The sequence below is a fragment of the Cricetulus griseus genome (assembly GCF_003668045.3).
Source record: "Cricetulus griseus strain 17A/GY chromosome 1 unlocalized genomic scaffold, alternate assembly CriGri-PICRH-1.0 chr1_1, whole genome shotgun sequence".
Taxonomy (NCBI): domain Eukaryota; kingdom Metazoa; phylum Chordata; class Mammalia; order Rodentia; family Cricetidae; genus Cricetulus; species Cricetulus griseus.
In genome coordinates, this window is record NW_023276807.1 from 104,715,912 (window position 1) to 104,735,124 (window position 19,213).

The window sequence follows — 19,213 nt, forward strand, 5'->3', positions numbered from 1 at the left end:
CTGGACAGACATGCACTCAGACCATGGGCAGGGGAAGAGGACAGAAAGCCAAGGAACTCCTGCTACTCCGTCATTGTGACTCTTATCCTCCCTCAGTGACCCCTAGTCAGTATTTGCTCACTCTCCAAACCTTCCCTTCTGGCAGCTGGCTTGATCAATCCCTCCTCGCAGCCCACTCCACAGGCACGCCCTGAAACTCATTGTCAGCCAGGAGTTACTGGCACAGTCTGGAATCCCTGCCCGCTTCTCCTGCTATCTATTCACTCCTGGCTCCCCCAGTCACATCCTGAGTCCTGGGGCTTTGTGATCTGGGGTGGCCAGGGAAGCATCTAAATGTCTAGTGCATGTTAAGTCCTCACTGAACTTCAACTTCTGTGGCTCAGGGGTCCAGGGAGGATGTCCACGGTGTTCTCTGTGCCCCATGTCCTGCTGTTTGTTTGCATGGAAGGCCTCATGTCTTCCACATGGCACCAGCACTTCAGTCACTCTGCACTACTCTAGACCAGGAACTCAGACTTAAAACTGAGCAGTATAAATGGACTGGGAACTGTTCCTTGGACTGCTACACAATGACACATGGTGACCTTAGTCCTGGCCTGGAGCCCCCAGAGAGTACCAGATACTTTTGGAATGGGGACCATATACTTTTGGAACACACTTCTGTTCATAGCCGAGTAACCAAAGAGTCAGAGAGGAAGGTGACCTGCCTGGCCACAGGCAGTGTCTGGTCATTCCAGAGACAGTCAAGGGTGTGCTCTCCAGCCTGGAGAGCTTGTGACTGTGGGAAGCCTTATGGACTCCTCCTGACTGTGTGTCAGGGAAAGAGAATGGCAGGTGTTCATGTGGATACCGTGACTGGTCAGAAGGAATTGTTCCTGACATCATGGTTCAACATGGAAGACCTTGGTTATGGAACTGAAGGGCAGAGCGCCAAGTCATCTGTTGAAATCCTGATCCCTAAGGCAAGGGTACCAACCAGGAGGGGTACTTAAGACTGGAGCAAGCCTAGAGGGTGAAGGGTGTGGGACATAAAAAGCCTTGTCCACCGTGCCTTGCCATTTTCCCACAGACAGAAGACAGAGCCTGTTGTTTGTCAGCCTTACAGACCACGGAACAGATCACAGCAGCTATATTAGGCAAGACAGGTTTCTCCACAGTAGAACACTGTGGATTTTTAAATGGAGAAAAGAAGCAGTCCTAGGTGGATAGGGCAATGAGGGGAGTATTAGGGAGGAAGATAACTGCTCCACACACACACACACACACACACACACACACACACACACACACACACACACACACACACACACACTGTTCCCACTGGCAACAATCTTAGGTAGCAGGAAGCTGACCTGGGAGCCTGAAAGCTCAGATCAACTATTGAGATGATCCAGATTATAGGAAGATGTTCAGGGGCAGAGGAGGATGCTGCTTGGGAATCAGAAGCTGGTCACTCCCCAGTGCACCAACCATTATTAGCTGCTGGTGAGAAGAGGTGGGCCAGTTCCCTCTGGTGGGAACTGCATAGTCAAAGGCTGGGCAGCCGCAGCTATGTGATGAGAATTCCCACTGTAGAAGGGACTGATGAGGCTGACTGCACAGAGCTAAAAAAGATATGTGTTTACACTGCCTGAGAAGTAGAGAGCACTTAGACTGTATGTGTGAGTCCCTAACTTCTGGAGCCAGTTGGAGTAAGCTTTGCAGAAGATGGGACATTAAAGCTGGGTTTAGGAGGGAACATAGGAGTTTGCCACACGGCTTCTCAGGCAGCATTTGAGCACTTAGTTCATGCCTCCTTTCTGTACCCATCATCTGAGTGGGTAACACATGAAAAGGACCTGAGAGGAAACCTTTGGGTTCCCTGTCTATCTGTTTGGGTCTCGGGTGTACTCCAATCATGCCCTCATCCACGTTGGCCTCATTCCATCAGGGAGGGGCTGGTGCCTTAGTGAGCGAGCTGAGAGCTGCTGTTTGCAAGGAACCCTGCTTGGCTGTGTCCTCAGAGCCACCCAGTGAAATGTTGTGCCCCAGGTCTTTCCGAAGTCTCAGAGGAGGGAGCTGAGGAATCCAGTACCATGCAGCCATTCCCAAGAGTACAGCGGTACTCAGGGCCAGAGGAGCCCCTCCATGAAATGTCAGAGGAGGGAAGAAGACCGTGGGAGTACACAGGGTACACAGTGGCACCCCCATGACTCTGTGGATCTTCGCTATGTGGGATGGTGGATACACAGCAACTCAAGGTGCAGGGGTGAAGAGAGAGGGATGTCTCTAAGCATCTACCAAAGGGTAATCTGTTTCCAGACACTGCCTGTGCCTGGGGCTTACAGAACCCTATGGCCTCTGCAAGGGGAATGACCCCTCCAAGCCATGCCCCACCCCCACTGTGATATGCAGTCCACCCCTTCCCTCCTTCTATCAGTCACCCCTCACCTTGCAGACAAGCTTCTCTGCCTCTACCTTACCCCATTTCCGGATTCCTTAATATCCTCCTTCCTCCTCTCTGCTTGAGTCACCCAGCCAGAGAGCCATAGTGACCCTGGAGATGCCAAGGCACCAATGACTACCTTGCAAACACGATCCTTACCAAACAAGTGTTTTTGGAACAAGGCAGACTCCTAGGTGGGTGATGGCCTGGGTCATCCAAGTGGCCCTGACTGCCTTCCTGTGTCCTTGCTGGAGTGAGGAACAGGGAGACACACCCCACCCTACACATTTGGACATTGGTGTGACTGGAAGGATGCAGAGACTGGAATGGTACTGTCAGCAGAGGTGGCTGGAGCCTCCCAGAGCTGCTGTGCTCCACACAGCCCTGGCCTCTGCAATCCCACGTGCTGCTACTCAGGTTTGCCAGGCACATGGCACAGGAGCTAAGCTGGGATGTTCTGCTTTTCCCAGCCACCTCCCACCTAGCCTCAGCTCCCAGGGTCTGTTCTGAGGAATACCCCTCATCCCCATGGTGCAGCACCTCCAGCTGCCCACCAGAGAAGTTTGGGGTCAGAATTTGGAAATGTTCCGTTGTCAAACATAGTTGACACAAGCAGAGTATGGGCTCTGCTCTGGCAGAAATCCAACCCAGGTGGCTCTTCTAAGCCTCTCAGGAAATAAAGATCACGTTGATGTATCCCAGACCTATGGCCTGGAGGGCAGCCTTCAGACTTCTGGGAGGAAGACAAGCCCCACAGAGAATTCTCCAGACAGCCTCCCCGGAGGCTTAGCATCATTTCCTGCCAGGGCTCCAGAAGCTTGGGGACTTTCAACTCAACCTCCTGCCTCTGGGAGCCCTCCTGACCTCTTCACAGATCACTTCTGCAAGGAATGAGTCAGACAGTGCTGGCCATCACAGGTAGTACTTGATGGCATCACAGTGAAAGTGCCAGGGGGATGGGGTGCAGACAACCTCCTATGACTGTGGCTTTTGGGATGTTAAGGGAGAAGAAACTAAACAACAAGGGGCAGGGGGGTGCTAGTCAGGGCAAGCTTGTGAAGGAGCTATTGACATGGGGTCATGTATGCTAAGGAGGAGTCCATAAGACCAGGAGTGTGAGCTGTTCATGGGGAGCATGAATGGTGGGTAGAATGTTGGCCTCACCTGTGGTAACCTCTCTGTTGAAACTTTTTGCAATAAAAGACAAGTGACAGGAGCACAATCATCGAGGGTTCACACCCTCCCATGGTTCCTATGATCATGTCTGAGATGAACCTCAGTGTTCTTGAGATGGACCAGGACCCAGGGAAAGCTAACTTGCTGAGAACTATGTGGATTGGATGTCGCTATACACCAAAGGCCTGTGTATTGATGCCATGGTTCCCAAAGTGGCATTGCTGGGTGATGCACCAGGGACACTGCACACTCTTGGGCTTAAGTGGGTTTTTCTGATGCTGCTTGCTGGCAGTGGTAGGACTCTCAGCTCAGGTGGCTGCATTACAGTTGATGGCTGAGAGCCAACATGGAACTGAGTCCTCTCTGCTGTTTGTTCCATCTGTCCCCACACAGCCCCTGATCCCCATGCCCTATGGGGAAGGGAATCCCCACCTCCAGTGGGAACTGCTGCAATCAGGACTAGTCCAGCCTCACTTGGCTGCAGTACAGGCCATGCTAGGAATGGGTGTGCCCACGGTCATCACTGAATGATGACCGCCTGGTCGAGCCTTTATGCTGGCTCCTGGTCTAGAAATGGACATCTAGAGTGAGTTCATTGCTCAATGGTCCTTTTCCTAGCCCTCTGAGGCAGGCATGATGGAAAGGTGAGGAGAACTAGCAGGTTCTGGGAACAGGGAAACATGGGTGAGGAGTCAACACCCACTGCCCTCCTCCTAGGGCAAGCCTGTCTCTGTCCTCAGACATATCTGGAAGTCCCCCCTCCCAGGCTAATGGGTCCCCACAGAGATGTTCTTACCCTGCTGACTGGGTCATAGAGGCATCCTGGACTTCCAGGAGCCAATTCCCCTGCTCTCTACAGATATAAGCATAGAATTCCTGCCTCCCTAAGACACAGAGGCTGTCAACATGAGTCTGGTCAAGAGGACTGGCTTTGAAAAGATGCCACAATGGGTAGGAAAGACTGAGTGTATGTCGTTTACACACTAAAGCCACCCAAAGCTCTGGCCCAGGTCACAAAGAGGGTCCTGGTGATCCTGCCCTCATGCCTGCTCAGATCCCTCAACACCTGCATCTGTCTGCCCTTGGACAAAACTGGTACAAAGAGGGACAAGAGAGTGCTCCCAAGAGAGTGGACACAGCCCTGCTGGGGTGGGGCCCCATGGCCTCAAAGTCAGGCCATGTATGAAGGAAGGTAGTTGGATAGACTTGGCAGACACTGGGCCTCCTTTTAAATCTAGGCAATGGGAAATGGGCCTGCTGGTTCCTGCATCCTTCCTCAGACCCATGCTGATGAAAGAGCCCTAAAGAGTATACCAGGCCTAGGTGGAATCCCAGCTTCCACCATCCACTCTTGCCTTAGTAGGGATTCTGAAGGCTGCTCTGGGCCCATGTTGTCTTCCTCCCTTCGCAGAAACTCAAAGTTAGGTTTCTTTGGTTACAGATGATGTGACAGAGGGTCTGAGAGGTTAAGACAGTGACCAGTGTTACTCCACCTTGGTGCAGCATGGCTGTTGGGCATCCTGGGATCATAGGCATTGTAATAGGAAACAGCCCTGTGGGAGGGCCAGCTCAGGGAGCACCCTGCTACCCAAGCCTCACCTCAGCCCCCAGGCAGTCACTTTGTTTCAGGGATGACCAACCTAGGGTCAGAGAGATTACTCCCAAAGGCCCTGCATCCCCAAGACAGCTGGCATCTGAGGATCCCCAGGCTGTGCACAACTCCTTGCTGAACCACAGGCAGGTGATGACCTCAGCCAAGTGTCCTTAGTTACCATGATGACTGGCTGAGCTCAGAGTGGGTCACCAGTACCTTTCATCTTCAGTACCCCACTTCTGCTGTGGCCCAGCCCACCTGAGATTGGGACTGTCAGCAACTGACAAAGGGCTTGGGTGGGGGAGGACCTGGTACTGAAAGTTCTCTGCTGCTCCCTGGTGGGGAGGAAGGGAGGACCGATCATCTGTTTCAGTAGGGTTTTGAAAAGTGGACAAATCTCCTTGGTTTTCAGCAAGGTTATGTGGAGTGGACACCCCAGTTTCTGCCTGCAGTGTCTGTTTTAAAGGGAGACTTGGGGAGAGTATAGTGTTCTGGGATACATGGGGGCTGCAGGACACTCTGACACTGTCATTATCTCCAGAAGTCATTAAAGTGAGAAATTTCGCTCATTTAAACATGACTGATGGAAGGGCTTGGAACATTGCAGGTCACTTTCAACCTTGCTGTGCCATGGTGTCTATGCTTAGTAAAGAAACTGTCTCAATCACCTTGCCTGGGCTGGAGACTTGAGAGACACAAAGGTCTTGGGGACTAGGTGACAGCAGAGGCCAGAGGGGAGCAGGCAATAGCAGGGAGTGTGGCCATGAGGCCATCACATGTACCAGGCAGCAGACTACAGCACTCTGCAGGCCAGACAAGTCTTGGACCAAGGGACACTGGGCAGGGAGAATCTTCCTCCTGTGGCCTGTGGCTCTCCTACACCATCAGGTGTGGAGAGGTCTACAGGCTGCTCTCCAGACCTTAGGGTCTGCATCCCTGAGGGGAGGGCAGTCACTGTACTTGGCACTGAGGCTCTGTTCCTACCCACTGTGCCGATGGATAATCTGGGTCCCTACATCTCCCACTGCCAATAGGGGCCATCATGTCCTGAACTCCTCTCAGGACATGTTCAGTATTGTGAGAGTGAAGATAAGCTTGTGTCAGATACATGAGAGAGCAGAGAGGGAAACAAGGCCACCTTAGGTCCTGCCAAGGGACTCCCATAGCCAACTTACCTTTTTATAGACAAGGTGACAGAGGACTGAGGTAAGTGACTAGCCAAGACCACACTGTGAGACAGCCAGCAGGAGGCCTTACGAACACCTGCTGTGTTCAGTCCTCACTTGAGACAAGGTGGGCACAGGCTGCAGTGTGATGGGTCAGGGAGCTGGGAGGGAGGCAGAGCCAGCGTCCAATGGGACACATACCACACACCTTGAAGATACCGCAGGTGCTGAAAAATATTTACTACTGTTTGGTCCTTCCTTCAGTAACCTCCCCAAAACAAAACAAGTCACCTGCACCCAAAGAAGAGTCCCCTTGCACAGACCCTTCTCAGGTTGTCAGGATGGGTAACCAGGGGCCAGCCAGGGTGTCCGGCCACAGAAGCGCTGGGGCACCAGGTTGGTCCTGCGGAGGTTCAGTTCTGAGGCAAAGGTCCTTGCTTTTTGATAGAAGAAGAGGGACATCTCACGGTCCATGAGGAAGTGGTGGTAGATGGTGGCCAGGCGTGTGTAGATCTTCAGCTGAGCTTTCTTGTGGCCCAGGTCCACGGCCGCTGCCAGTGCCAGCTGGTAATACCCAGCTGCGTCAAAGGGATCCTGTGGACAGATGTATTTGACTGGGATTTAGCTGACTCACTGCAGTGGGGTAGAGGGTGGGGGTGCAGAGGATGCCAGGGGCAACCCCCAAGGGCTACACTATCCCAGGGTCACTTGGATACACCCACCCATAATGGTTGACCCACAAGTCATATGAGGGTACTATGAGGATATTCCATCTTGCCCCACCACAGCCACAGCTTAGCCTTTTCCCAACAGGGTTAAAGCTTCCTGGTCCTTGTGTTTGGATACTGGTTTTAAATAAAACTGTCCCAGCTAAGGGCATACCAGCTTCTGGGCAGGCTCAGAGAAGCATCATGCCTACCCCAGATATGATCCAATGATCCAAGTGGCTCGGAACAGCATTATGGCTGCCCTTCAGCAACTTCCTGTGCACAGATCTGTGCCCCTTTTCTGAATCTCCCTTCTTCCTCCTAGATTCCAGAGCCTAAGGTCTTGACCTGTTGTGGCCTCCGCTTCTCCCCTGAGCCTTCCTGCTGCCTGGATCTTACCACGCCTCACCCCTAGTCATTCCAGAGGGGTGCATGATGCCTTCCTTGGAGGAGGTGAGGCCCCTGGGACTGCAGGGCCTCCCTGGCTCTGGGGGCTTCCTGGCCCCCTATTGTTAAGTGATTGTCCAAGTGGCCATGTCCCCGGGAACTAAGATGAGGTGTATGACACACCTCACCCCCAGGTCAAGTGTACTTTTGTCTCAAATTCAACATCCTAGTAAGATGCAAACTCTCTCTGGACCCACTCCAGAGGAGTCTCCCACCATAGATTCTTTCAGAGGTCCCTTCTCAGAAGGGTGGCCTGAGGGGCTTCCTGAGACCCCACCCAGCCTGCCTCTCCTTGTTCAGCATCTGTGACAGCTCCCTTGGTTGGCAACAAAGTCCAAGATCTACCAATGTCTCCTCTTGTACCAGCTCCACAGAGCCAGAACCAAGAACCAAGCAGAGTGGGCCATGTACTAATGGTGGGCACTCCTCACCCTGAGCTCAAGGCCACCCCTCCCTGACTAACTCTGTGACGCGAGGAAACATGGGAGGTACCTGGCATCTATCTCAGGGGGATAAGGAGCTCTGGAGGAAAGGGTACCCCGATAAGTTGGAAGGACAGCAAAGCATGTGCATCTGCACATGTGTGGCACCTGGGATTCACATATGTACCCCAAGCTGTGACTAGGAAAGACTCAAAAAGGGAGTGTACCCATGCCTGAATCTCAGATTCCTTCACTGTGAGGCAAGATGGTAATATCTCCACCCACTCCTCCCAAATGACGAGGAAAGACAATGCCACAGAATTCCAACAAGGAATTGTGGAGAAAGGCTGGCACTCCAGCTGCGCTTCCTGGAAGAGGCACTAGGATGTGGGCTGGATTCTGCAATGTGAGTCTCAGGGGCCAATGATCATAAACGTCGTTGTCCCTTTACGTTTTTTTAGGAGGTCACCATATCCAGGAAGCCCCCTAACTACTTTCCCACATACTTCTGGAGTATGGTAACCCTGTGCCCTCTACTTGTCACATAAGAGGGCCAAGACTGACCAGCTCAAGAAACTAGCCCTGTCTGCTGACCTTGCTGGCTTCTCACAGACAGGCCTTCTCCATGGGAACATGAGGCCATTGCTGGGAGGCAGTGACTGCAAGTGCAGACCTCACACTCAGGCAGAGCAACGACTCCACCCCAGGCTGAGTCCCTTCTTACCCACCTTCAGGTCATAGAAGATGATGTCACCCAGTACCAGATACACCTTCACATAGTACAGAGTCTCCTCATCGAATTCCAGGGGTGAGTTGCAAAGTGACAAAGCCTTGAGGAAGAAGTGCTCAGCCAGTTCTCCGTGGCCCAGCTGGTGATGCAGGGTGGCTAGCCGGTGGTAGGCCACTCGCTCATTCAGGCGGTCACCTGGGGATGCAGGTAGAGGGGCAGGTGTGAGGAGTGAGCATGCATGCAAATGCAGCAAGAGATCACACAGCTGTGTACATTCACAGCCTTAAACCAGGCCGCTCTAGCCAGTCCTTTCCTGTCCCCGGCTCATTTGTTCGTGTGTAAAGTGAGCTAATGATAGCATTTCCCTTTCCATTCCCAGATCTGGCAAAGCTGCAGGCTCACATGCCCCACTTTGTGTCTGCATGGAGCTGCCTGGGGTGCCTGCCTTCCCAGACACAGGGCTCAAGGACTGGCTGTGGCTGCTGCCTTCCTTATATGTTCAGCACAGTCTATATCACTTTAGGCAGTCATGCTCAGAGCCTGGGGCTTGTCCCTGCAAACAGGTAACCTGGCTCCCTGGCTCTGGGGGCTTCCTGGCCTGCGTGGCTGGGCTTGAGTGCCAGTTCACAGAACCTATACTCAGTGCTTTGAGTTCAGCTGCATTCTGCCTGAGGTCAGGGCTTCTGTCCAGGAGGAACACCGATACTTCCAGTCAGTGGTACAGTACTGGAGAAAAGGTAGCCTAGCACTATCAGGCTGCAGATGGTAAGGACAGAAGAGGCGGGGAAGGGATGGTGGAGGGGAGCAGCATACACAAGTCCACCTGTGTGGAAAGCAGCTGGCCAGCATTCGGTGCAGCAAGAGAAAGCAGCAAAGAACGCCTCAGAGCTTTGCTCTTCTTAAGTCCCTGCCTGCACTGAACTCGTCTAGGGCCAGTTCTGTGGGCCTCAGCCAGCCTTTACAGGAGATGGGAAAAACCAAGCAACGTCTCCTTATTCTGCAGACCTGGGACTGGAGACCTAGTAGGATGGAGTGCAGAGCAGGGCACGGGGCTGGGGACTCACCCAAGGTGATGCTGAGTGCTAGGGCCTCATGGGCGAATTCTAGGCCCTCCTGGGGTGCCTCCAGTGCAGACAGAAGGGCCACCAGCTTGTTGCACAGGCGCAGCTCTGCCTCTTGATTTCCTATAGTCACAGCCAGGGGCAGTGCCCGGTCCTGTTCACATATTGAGATTAGGCTTCTGCAGTGCCCACCATGAAATACCTCCCGGGCCCACATGTGTGCAAGGAACTACCATCCCCTCACTGTATGGTCTTTTCATGGGACAGAGGATGGTTCTGCTTTGATACCCCATGCTGGGACTGGGATGACCCCCACCTAAACAACTACACCTTCAGTCTCAGACCAGGCTGTGCTTCTCTGCCCAGGAGACAGGACTTGAGTGGGACAATTGAGTACTCTACTAAAATGCATGATATGTGAACCCAGAGCCAACTGTACACTGTGAGCCACAAGGTCAGAGAAGCCCATGGCACACTATGTGTCCTTTTACACATGCCTATGTCTCTCAAAGCTCAACATCCTCATCTGTAAGGTGACAGGATTTCCCCACCCAGAGCTGCTTTAGATATTAGTGTGCAAGCATGAGACACACTACAGAGGGCTCAAAGATCACTCTAGGAAAGCCAGCTACATTGAAGCTCTCTACCTCCAGGTGGGGAGCTCTTCCTGCTACTGTGCCCACTGAGGGACACCCATGAGAAGCACACATTACCTGCCGATGGTGGCCACTCACCCGATAGAAAGACACAGCTTTCTCCCGCTCCCAGGTTCCATTGAAGAATATGTCTCCAGCTGCCTCAAATAGCTCCAGCCCCAGCTTGGGATCCCCAGTATACAGGGCTGCATTCTGTGCCACCTGTAAGGACCAGAAGTTCTCTGGTGATGGTAGCCCCTGGGGAGGTTATGAGATGGGTGGCCTCACACTTGGAGGCACCAACCTCCTTTTAGTCTTCATGGGTTTGTGGCTCTGAGGAGAGCAACTTTCAGGACCTGAGAGCTAGGAAGTGTCAGTCCAGCTGCAGCCCAAGAGTCCAGCAGGTGTGGGCTGTCTGGGTGAGCAGGGAAGAACTCAGACCTGACCTCTGGCCTGCACCCCCATGTTAGAATCACAGCTTCCTGCCCTTGCTTTGCCTATAGCTCCCACCACATCCTATTCCTTCCTGACCCATCCACGCCTGCCTTTTCCCCTATCAGTGCCACAAGACAGGGCCTGAGGCTGACTGAGGCTTCTCTGCTGTGTCCAGGGTGCCTGCAATGCCTGGCGCATAGTAGATGCCCAACAAACATTTGCTCAGTGACAAGAATAAATTTACCCACTCTCCAGCTTCTAAGTTGGACCTTAATATTCTCTTCCAGAAGGTGGCGCTAGCTCTCCACCCTTACTCAAAGCTGTTGGACCTCAAGTTCAGCTGCCCCTCCCTGTGTAGCTGCCTGCCACACGACCCAGGGACCCTCTGAACCCTGGACTCCTTGATCCTAGATCCTTAGCTCACAGTGTTGCTCCTGTGCTCCTTATATGTCCAGAACACACTGTATTTGGGAAGCATCATAGCTCCTATGATAAACATGTACCATGAGATGCTAAAGCAAGTTCTGTGTACAGACAGAGCAGACACAGCATCCCCACATACACTGAGCACTGACTATGTACTGACAAGAGATGGGTACTATGAAGAAACTGCCTTCTGCCCAAGGAGCTCAGATGGTTGTCAGATAGTTTGGGCATTGAAGGAGATTGAGGAAGCCACAGTGGGAAAGAGGCAGGCCCCTGGGATACAATAGGTACTCAACAGTGGTACTCAACAATGATGGATGGGTGAGCAAATGGACAAGTAGATGAATAGACGGATGGATAGGTGGATGGTGGGCAAATGAATGTGTGGGTGAACAGGTAGATGGATAAAGGGATGGGTAAGTAAATGGGAAGGTTGAAGGATGGATGGGTGGATATATGGATGGATTGGTGGATGTGTGGGTGAGTGGGTAGACAGGTGGATAGGTAAGTGGACAGGTAAGTGGGTAGGTGAGTGGGTACTTAGGTGGGTATTGGGGGGTGAGATAGGTAGTTAGATGTGTAGATAGGTGGGGGCGGTATGTGAGTGGGTAGGTGGATGGGTGTGGGTGGGAGTGAGTGGGTAGTTAGGTAGATGAACAAGTAGAAGCAGGGCAGGTGAGTAGGTAGCTAGGTGGGTTGGGTGGTGAGTGAGTGAGCCAGTGCACCCAACAGCATTGAGCGCACCTGGATGTACAAGTCCACCAGCTCATTCTGGCGCAGGATATAGTAGATCTTCCCAGCCTGCAGCCAGGCACGTGCCTCCTTCTCCTTCTGCTGCAGGTCGATGAAAATCCCCAGGCTCCGTTTGGTGTAATCCAGAGCAGATTTGTAGGCCCTGAGGTCAGACACAGGCATCAGAACAGGCTCCACCTCCAGAATGGTCTGAAAGGTCAGGACCTGAGGGAATCTCTGTGGACAACATCCTGTCCTGCCCCAGGCAACCCGACACAGCATGGAAAGACAAAGGGAGTTCTTTTGAGGGAAGATGGGCAGCTACATGTAAGTAACCTTATATGTTCTGTTAACCCCCACATGCTGAGTCCAGCCTGAATGGTTAGTTTTATGTCAACTTGACCCAAGCTAGAGTCATTTGGGAATAGGGAATCCCATTTGAGAATATGACCCCATCAGACAGGCCTGTGGGCAAACCTGCAGAGTGCTTTTTTGATGATGACTGATGTGTGAGGGCCCAGCCCATGGTGGGTGGTACCATCCCTGGGCTGGTGGTTCTGAGATCTATAAGAAAGCAGGTTGATTACATTAGGGTCTGCCTCCAGCTTCCTGTCCTGTTTTGAATTCCTGCCTTGACTTTCCTCAGTGAGGGGCTATGATATGGAAGTATAAATAGAAATAAACCCTTTCCCCCTCATGTTGCTTGTACTCATGGTGTTTTATCATCGCAATACAAACCCTAATTAGGGGCTGGAAAGATGGCTCAGTGGTAAAGAGCACTGACTTCTCTTCTAGAGGACCACCACATGGGCAGCTCACAACTGTCCGTAAGTCCAGTTCCAGAGACCTGACACCCATGGCGAAACACCAATGCACATAAAATAAAAATAAATAAAATAAAAAGAAGAAACCCTAACTAAGACAAAGTCTCTGTCTTTTCTGGACACTAGGGAGACATTGGCATAGGGCAGAATTCAGATCCTAGGCCAGGACTTATCAAACTTGTATACACTGCAGCGGCACAGAGGACTGCTCTCAGCTGCTGTCCTTGATCTAAGTATCTGACCTGAGGCCTGGCTGGGGTTGAGCACCTCCAACAAGCTCCCAGGAAGATGGACAGCAGTCCAGGGACATACCCTTGCTCTAGGCCACTAACCCATGTGAGCTCTGTGTTGGGACAGGAGCCTCTCTGTTTCCTCATAGGCTCTTCCCTGATGCAGTGTCCCTGCCTGAGGGTGGTGTCATGTTGCCAATCCAATTTTACCAGCTTGCAGGCTAGTCAGAACTTAAGTGTCAGTCACACCTCAAACATAACCTGGCTGCAGGGAAGTTGGCTCCGCCCTCTGGGGTGAGAAGCCTAGAGAACATGTGGCCACCACCATGTCTGGTGGGTGAATGACATCCAACTGCCTTGACCCAGGGACAGGTAGATACGGTCGGCTCACAGAAGCAACCATGGCATGGGTGGCTTCAAAATGCCTTCTAGCAGTCTGACTGTTGTGTAACCAAAAAAGTGAGGCTAGGAGAGCTAGTCCTTTATCAGAGAGGCCTAAGCTGGGACTCATGTTGTGATTAATGGAATGATGTCAGCCCTAAGTGGTTGGGGCTTGGCTGGTTCCGTAGGGGGGGCTCCCCAGGCCTTCAGTGCCCCTTACACTGCTACTCTTACCGCTCAGTGCCCAGCGACAGGTAGAGCTGGCTGATGGCCTCCAGGAGCTGACCTTCTAGCACCTTGTCAGCTGTCCTGCGTGCCAGTGCCAGTTGGAACTCATGGTAGATGACACATCGTACCTCGTTGGGCATGACCTTGCTGTAGAAGTGGCATAGCTTTTGCACAGCCTGTAACTGACCTGGGGGGGCACACAGAGAGAATGTTACCCTCCTAGCTCCATCTCCTTTGAGGCACCCAGTGCCTGGGCTAAAGGCCCCAGTGTGTGACTGCCTTTTTACTTCCAGGAGTCAGACCCTCAGAAACGGGGACACTGACATAGAGCCAGGCTATGCAGTCTGCAGAATGGCACACTACGAGGTTCCCATTAACTGACATATCAGTGTAGCCTGTAGCTAGTGCTGACCATTTAACCAATCCAAGGAAGGGTCCTACCCAGGCTCTTGCCCTGCTCCACACCTTTTGTTTCTGTCTTACCACACACACTCTCCCTCACCTCCACCTTGGCCTAATGGCCAGGGAAATGGCAGCTCAATATAGTTGGACTCATGGACAGTCCACAGCCAGCATCTTGCCTAGAGCCTGCCACATAGAATAATGGATTCAGCCAAGCTCAGGCACCCACAAGCCTGTGCTTCATTCAGGAGACCAAGCTCCAAGCCATGGCTTGCTGGGCTATCCTAAAGCCAGGGAGAGCCTGGGAGCCATGAGGCATCACCAACTGTCAAGACAACCCAGAAATCAACATGGAGACAGAAGGCTTAGCCATGCCATAAGACAGCCAGATCTCAAGGACTTCCTCTCAGGGGCTCATGAGGCAGTCTCTAAAGACACACACTGACCAAGCCACGGTAATGCATGCAAAAGGAAGGAAGTCACAGGGGATGTGTTCTTCAGCTGCACAGCAGCAAAACTGAGCTGCAGAATGAGTTCAGGGCCTGGATGAGTAACTTAGGGAGACCTTGACTTTTGTATAAAGCGAAAAGAAGGCTGGGAGTACAGAAAGGTTACAGAGCATTTATCTAGCATGTGTGAGGCCCTAGGATGGTTCCCAGTCCTGCTGAAAAGACAAACAATAACAGTAGAAAGTTTGGTAAGTTCATGGATGTATGAAAGTTAAATTCCTGAATAGCCAGAGTTTAAAGGAAGAGACACAAGGGAAACAGAAGCATAGAAGTTTAAGGGATGATTGGGTTGGAGACATGGCTCAGCGGTCAAGAGCACTGGCTTCTCTTGCAGAAGACCTGGGTTTGACTCCTAGTACCCACACGGTGTCTCACAGCCACCTGTAACTCCACTTCCAGGACATCTGAAGCAGGGATCTGACTCCTCTTAGGGTACCAAGCACATATGCAGTACACAGATATATGAAAGCAAAACACCCATACACATAAAATACTATTAATAATAATAGTAATAAAAGAAACTTACAGGATGTGGAAAGCAGAGCTTAGGGGAAAGCTGATAGCTGTGAGTGCTTTTAATGGAGAGGGCAGGGAGGGGAGAAGAGGGGAGAAGGGGAAGGTGAGAAGAGAAGAAGGGAAAGGAAAAGAGGGGTGGGGAGACAGGAAGAAGAGAAGAGAGGAGGGAAAACTTCAAACCTCAGCTCCCATCTTAATGAACTAATAAGGAACAACTCTGATGCTGGTGAGAGCAGAACTATAGAGGAAACAGGCATAGCCAAAGTCTGCTGCTTTGAAAACATTTACTGAATTATAAACCTTTCACCAGCCTGACCAAGAAAAAGAGGCTGCAAATTCCTAAAACCAGAAATGAGGGGGCACGCTGCTGACAGTTTCATGGAAATGACAGACCACCATGAACCGCTGCCATCAACACATCAGCACGCTTCCCAGAAAGACACACTACACCAACACTGACTCAATGGTGACCTGGCCTGTGGCCCTGGGGTCATCCCTCAACCTCCCAGGGAAGGAGGAACACACATGGCTGGGTCCTCGGCTGACCCTGCCCGAGTCTGAGGGGATCTCTGGGGATGCCTGGCAGGGATGGGCTGGTGGCTATGTGGCCAGGTTATGAGGCTGTGGAAGTCTGGGCCATAGCGAAAGGATGTAACCTGAGGCTTCCTGAGGTCCCTTTCAGGCCAGTCTGTCCCACCAAGGCCTTACCGGCTAGACCCCGCTTCCCTCCTTGGCTCCCTCCACACAGTCATATCCAGGAGACCTCAAATGTGGGTTAGTCCTCTGCGGGAGAACAGACTCCAGCCAGACCCACCTGCTCTCCATCTTCCCACAGTCATAGAGAGTGTTCTATAGCACTTGACTGTTCTTGGAAAAGAGGCAAACCATAGGCTGGAGGTTCCTGGCCCATGCTTAGTGTCCCATACAAAGCTTACCATCCCGTACTGCAAAGTACATGGGTTCATACACCCCTGGCCTCAGCTCCTTACCCAGCACTTCCTGCTTGACTAACCTTTCCTCTGTCCTCTAATCTTAGAACAAAGAAGCATCTCCAAGCCACAGGCTGGAGTAGAGCTGCCTGTGAGCACACCGATAATCCTCTTTATGGATGCTCTGACTCACCCGTGGGTTTACTGTTCAGCTCCAGACCCCAGCAAGAACAACATGGTCTCACTTGTGGGTGGGGCCTGGATCACACCTGTACAAGGTCCCTATGGGTGAATTTGATCTGTTCTAAGGCTCTGGTGACGTCATGAAGACGCCATGCGAGGTGTTCAGGGTTGCAGGACACAGAACTGGAGGTCTAGCTCACAGAGCCCCAGGCTGGTGTTAGCTCAGTGTCACCTCTAAGGTAACCTCCAGGGCAGGGATGTGGAGTTCCTAGAGTAGGGTGTTTTCAGTACTCTCCCCATGGGTCATTAGATATGATCCAGCATGGGAAGAGGCTGCGTCAAAAGTGGTGGCAAACATTTCCAGGTTTCTACTACTCAGTGAACAGACTCTGTTCTCTGCCTCCCACCCCAGGGTGCTTTGAGTAAGGAATGACACACTTTCTTGGAAGCCAGCATGACCCACGCAGAGGTGTGGAGAAGAGACAAGGGTGGTACTTACTCTCCAGATGGTCCATCTCCACAGCCACCAGAAAGGCCCACTCGTAGTAGCACTTGGCCTGTTGGTGGAGGGCCCTACGGGTGCATAGTTGGCCCAACCACAGGAGAACCTGGGTGAAGTCCCGGCCACACACACTACTGGGCAGCTGGGAGAAGAGTCCCACAGCCTCCCGCAGGTAGTGTTGGGCTAAGCTACGTGCACCAGCTTGAAGGCATAGGGCCCCGAAGTTGGCCAGGACTACTGCCTGGCTCTTGAGGTGGCCCTGGCTGTAGGCCATGTGCAGAGCTCGGAAGTAACCTTCGGCAGCCTGTCGGGTCCTGCCCGTCCTCTTCAGGGCCATGGCTACCATGTTGGTCATCACACACTCCTGGTCCTTGTTGGCCACAGCTGCGTCTAAGATGGACTTCAGGATGTCCATGGCTACTAAGTTCTTTCCACAAAGCATGTGCAGCCAGGCAAGCGCCACCAAACGGTCTACGACAGGGTAGATCCCAGCTGCAGTGTCAGCTTCTGCAGCCTGAGACATAAAGGCAATGGCCTGGTTGTGCTGCTGATGGTGGCTGTACAGTTGAGCTAGACTGGCATAGAGGGGCCCACACAGTGCCTGTCCCGTGCCCGGAGTGAGAGAAGCCAATGCCTTTCTGAGGTAGTAAGCAATCTGGGTGGGGAGGCGGTGGTTTGCCCTCCTTTGGCTATTTGGACCAGGAGCATTCCGGAGTACCAGGTCCACACTCCTCAAGGAGCTGGCCAACGAGCACCTAGTCCACAGTGAGGACACCCTGAGGCAGCTCAGTGCCAGATGGGGCAGGCACTTCCGGCCATAGATGTCCGCCAGGAGGAGGTAACAGTCCTTGGGCCATGAAGCCTGCGGGGTCCCCACATCTCTGTTGAGACGAAGCAGTCTCTCCAGGTAGGGCAGTGCCTCCTCAGGCTGCTTGAGGTGGGTGTAATGCCTGGCCAGCAGGAAGCAGGCACGGGCCTCGGCCTGTGGGCTGAGGCCACAGATGGCCCTGCGCAGTGCGTACTTCAGGAGCTCAGTGTCCGTACTGTATGCATGGCCAGGCGTCCCCAAGAGAAGGGCTGCAGCTTTGGGTGCGACCTGCACACATTTCTCCCCATTCTTCTGCTTCAGATACACAGTAGCCAGGCTGGTATACACTGCTGCCACCAGGGAGAGGTCCCCAAAACTGCCTTCCAGAGCCCCCAGTGCTTCCTCAAAGTACACCCGGGCCTGGGATAGCTTGAGTTTTCGGGCACACAGCCGCCCCAGCAGGAGGCAGAGCCTGGCCAGAGCCATGCCCAAATTGACTTTCTTGGCAACTCCTCGTGCCTGTGCCAAGCATCCAGCCAACTCCTCTTCATCATCAAAGCCACAGAGTGCAGTGCTCAGCCAGGGAAGTGAGATATCATACAGGCCCCGGAAGTGGGCCTCATAACCAGGGGCATTCAGGACCTGCAGCAGCGAGTCCAGAGGCTCAGGGTCTGTCCAGTCAACCTCTGGATCCAGGCAGAAAGGGGGCTCCTCAAGGTCTGGTGAACTCACTCTGTTGGACACTTCTCCGAGGCTCCAGGATACTGGGTCTTCAGGGTGGTCAGGGCAGGCCTTGCACCGTTCTAGAATGTCCTTCACCATGTGCAGAGTCTCATGCGGTTCTGGGTTCAGGTGAGGCAGAGATAATTCTAGAAGTCACAGAAGGCCCAGTTGGATTATCTTTGGACCTGAGTCCCAACTTGACCAGTGTGGTATCCTCCATTCCACCAACCCCACCCCCCCAACACACACACACACACTATTCTCCTAGCTGCATGTTCTGGATGACACTTTCCCACTCTGGTTCCAGAACACTGAAGGCTGAATCAGGGTCAGTCTTGATTCCCCTTGTTAACTTTCCTAACCAGATGCCCCCTCTCCTTGGCCTGTCCTTGGACAGCAGAGTTTTCAGAGGCCCCGTACATCAGAGCACAGGGGTGGCTTGTACATGGTTTCTCTTTAGAAAGAAATAAAAGTCACCTCACCACCTGACCCACAGTCAGAGTCCAGTCACAGGTGTGTGTGTCTGCAGGCCTCTCAGACTCTAGAAGCCATGAAATCTCCCACAGCCTTTGGCTGAACTAATCAGCATGGGCTCAAAAACTGCCACTAAAATGGGCAAAGTTAACAAAGACTGCCACATAAAATGGGCAAAGTTAACAAGGCTGTGGGAATTATAGCTCAGTGACAGTGTACCTAGCATGCACACGGCCTAGGTTCAATACTCAGCAACACACACACACACACACACACACACATACACACACACACACACACACACACACACACACACACGCGCGCGCGCGCGCGCGCGCAGACAAAACTAATGGCAACGAGGACAGTTTGCTGTGGTTGTTGGCCTCAGCTATACCATGGAAAAGGGACAGTCTTTAGCAGATGATCCCAGGAAAGATTTATCTATTGACCATTGAGAACAATCTACCACTACCTGCTAGCAGGACCTTGGCTCAGAATGGTGCAGATCCAGAGCTACACCCCTCCATGGGGCAGAGCAGACTCCTATT

General features: G+C 52.6%; 1 protein-coding gene across 2 annotated transcripts in view; it reads right to left on the reverse strand.

The window, feature by feature from the left end:
- Nucleotides 1-6,586: 6,586 nt before the first annotated feature.
- Sh3tc1 (SH3 domain and tetratricopeptide repeats 1) overlaps nt 6,587-19,213 on the reverse strand; it is a 44,287-nt gene continuing 31,660 nt past the window's right edge. For both annotated transcript variants that reach the window (XM_027387110.2, XM_027387107.2), the window contains exons 12-18: nt 16,658-18,337; nt 13,626-13,806; nt 11,969-12,119; nt 10,463-10,585; nt 9,732-9,882; nt 8,666-8,862; nt 6,587-6,955 (exon numbers count right to left, since the gene is read on the reverse strand). In XM_027387110.2, coding sequence (XP_027242911.1) covers nt 6,698-6,955; nt 8,666-8,862; nt 9,732-9,882; nt 10,463-10,585; nt 11,969-12,119; nt 13,626-13,806; nt 16,658-18,337 — 2,741 coding nt within the window. In that variant the 3' untranslated portion in view covers nt 6,587-6,697. The remainder of the gene's footprint in view (nt 6,956-8,665; nt 8,863-9,731; nt 9,883-10,462; nt 10,586-11,968; nt 12,120-13,625; nt 13,807-16,657; nt 18,338-19,213) is intronic.